Source organism: Scylla paramamosain, unplaced genomic scaffold (assembly GCF_035594125.1).
Source record: "Scylla paramamosain isolate STU-SP2022 unplaced genomic scaffold, ASM3559412v1 Contig38, whole genome shotgun sequence".
NCBI lineage: Eukaryota > Metazoa > Arthropoda > Malacostraca > Decapoda > Portunidae > Scylla > Scylla paramamosain.
In genome coordinates this window covers 410001-412500 of record NW_026973703.1, presented here as the reverse complement: position 1 = coordinate 412500, position 2500 = coordinate 410001, and the positions used below count along the sequence as shown (strand labels likewise).

At 49.0% G+C, this 2500-nt stretch overlaps 1 protein-coding gene across 14 annotated transcripts in view; it reads right to left on the bottom strand.

Moving 5' to 3' along the window:
* LOC135097970 (serine/threonine-protein phosphatase 6 regulatory ankyrin repeat subunit B-like) overlaps positions 1–2500 on the bottom strand; it is a 41762-nt gene that overhangs the window by 24509 nt on the left and 14753 nt on the right. For all 14 annotated transcript variants that reach the window (XM_064000126.1, XM_064000130.1, XM_064000135.1 and 11 more), the window contains 2 exons: positions 2401–2500; positions 323–729 (listed from right to left, as the gene is read on the bottom strand). The exon at positions 2401–2500 is cut by the window's right edge and continues 201 nt beyond it. In XM_064000126.1, coding sequence (XP_063856196.1) covers positions 323–729; positions 2401–2500 — 507 coding nt within the window. The remainder of the gene's footprint in view (positions 1–322; positions 730–2400) is intronic.

Genomic DNA, 2500 nt, shown 5'->3' with positions numbered 1-2500 from the left:
CCTCCCATCCATTCTCCATCCCTTAACACCTTCTCCTCTAGTCCCCCTTCTCTTTTCTCCTCTCTCCCCCCATCCCTCCTATGCCCTCCCTCCCACCCATGCATCCACCCTCCATCAACCCTCCCATCTTCCTCCCCTCCCCTCCTTATTCTTTGCAATCTCACCTCCAGTCCTCCTCCCTCCTTCAATTCAGCTACTTTCATCCTCCCTCCCTCCCTCCCTCCCTCCCTCCATCCCTATCTCCCATCCCCAATCACCCCTCGCCTCCTTCCCTCCCCACAGCACGACGCCCGCCAACAAGCACACGTGACCTCAGCCTTACCACTTCCTGCACACGCTGATCCTCGTTCTTCACAACAGCACCACCATTTTTGTCCAGCCAAGTCTCCACCTCGTGGCGGCCAAACTGCTCGGCCATGTCCAGCGGGGTGTGTCCATTCTTATTTTCCACGCGCGGGTCACCACCTCGCTCTACCAGCCATCGCAGACATGTCACGCTACCGCCCCACGCAGCACGGTGCAGGGGTGTGTTGCCATCACTTTCCCTAGCGGTGAGGTGCCAGCCAGCACCCGCCAGCTGCTCCAGTACCTCCACGTGGCCATGGTAACTGGCGGCGTGCACCGGGGTATATGTCTCGAGGTGTGCGGGGGTGGGAGGGGTGACAGGCGTGAGGGCCGCCACGCACTGCTGCTGGCCCCACGCTGCAGCATGATGGAGGGCTGTCCATTCTGTGTGTGTGTGTGTGTGTGTGTGTTGTGTGTATGTGTGTGTGTGTGTGTGTGTGTGTGTGTGTGTGTGAGCAGAAAATGTTATATTATTATTATTGTTATTATTATTATTATTATTATTATTATTATTATTGTTATAATCATCATCATCATCATCATCATCATCATCATCACTTCATTCGTTCCTTCGTTCAGGATTAAAGAGAGAGAGAGAGAGAGAGAGAGAGAGAGAGAGAGAGAGAGAGAGAGAGAGAGAGAGAGAGAGAGAGAGAGAGACTTCGACTTTCTACATTTTCTCCTCCTCCTCCTCCTCCTCCTCCTGGCGAAGTGAGAGTGAGAGGGGGAGTGGGTAGGTGACAAATTTGGATAAGAAAAAAAAAAAAAAAAAAAAATATATATATATATATATATATATATATATATATATATATATATATATATATATATATATATATATATATATATATATATATATATATATATATATATATATATATATATATATATATATTGTGATGGGGAAAGAAAGAAGGTGATAAGTGAGAGGTATGTGAGAGATGAAGAGAGATGAGCAGCACGTAGCAGCGACAGTGAGAGTGGGATGGGAGTGCAGTGTTAAAGGATTTCATTGGTAGAATGATCAGAACAGAGATAAGAGAAGGAAAGGAGAGAGAGAGAGAGAGAGAGAGAGAGAGAGAGAGAGAGAGAGAGAGAGAGAGAGAGAGAGAGAGAGAGAGAGAGAGGGGTTCAAAATGTAATTCACATAATGTAAATATGATTAACATAGTGGTGGTTGTTTTACTTAGAATAATAAGATACGTAACACAGTGGCAATGCATCACTACGCAGACAGTTGTTACAGTACTAAAACTAATTGTAAAGCTAACACTAAATAACACGGAGAAAAAATATGATAAAATGCAGTAAAACAAAATTATAAAATAAATGCAGTGCTAATTACGATTACAGACAATGTCGTCATTCACCACCATTACTACCACAATCACCATCTCCACTGTCCCCACCACCACCACCACCACCACTGTCATCAAAACTATGGCCATCAATATGATTACCACCACCAACTCCACCATCACCACCACCACCACCACTACCACCATCATCAACACCATCACCACCACCACCACCACCACATCCATCACCCCCACCATCATTACCATCACCATGACCACCACCACTGTACGCATCCCCTCCATTATCACCGTCCCTAACCCTCCCACCATCACCCACACCACCATCACCACCACCACCATCACCACTACCACCACCATCACCACTACCAGCACCACCACCACCACCACCACCACCACCATTATTACCATCACAACTACACCCACTCCCACCCTTACCACCCTCACAACCAGCCTCACCATCACCACCGCCACCACCGCCACCACCACCACCATCACCATTACCACCACCATCACCACTACCACCACCACCACCACCACCACCACCATCACTACCACCACCATCACCACACCACTACCAGCACCACCACCACCATCACCACCACCACCACCACCATTATTACCATCACCACTACACCCACTCCCACCCTTACCACCCACACAACCAGCCTCACCATCACCACCACCACCACTACCAACACCACCACCACCACCACCACCACCACCAGCACAGCCTCACCTTCACTATCCGTCGCCAGAGGGTTCGCACCGAGGGTCAGCAGTGCCTTCACTGTCTGGGTGTGGCCCTTCCAGGCAGCCTCCATCAGCGGTGTCCTGTC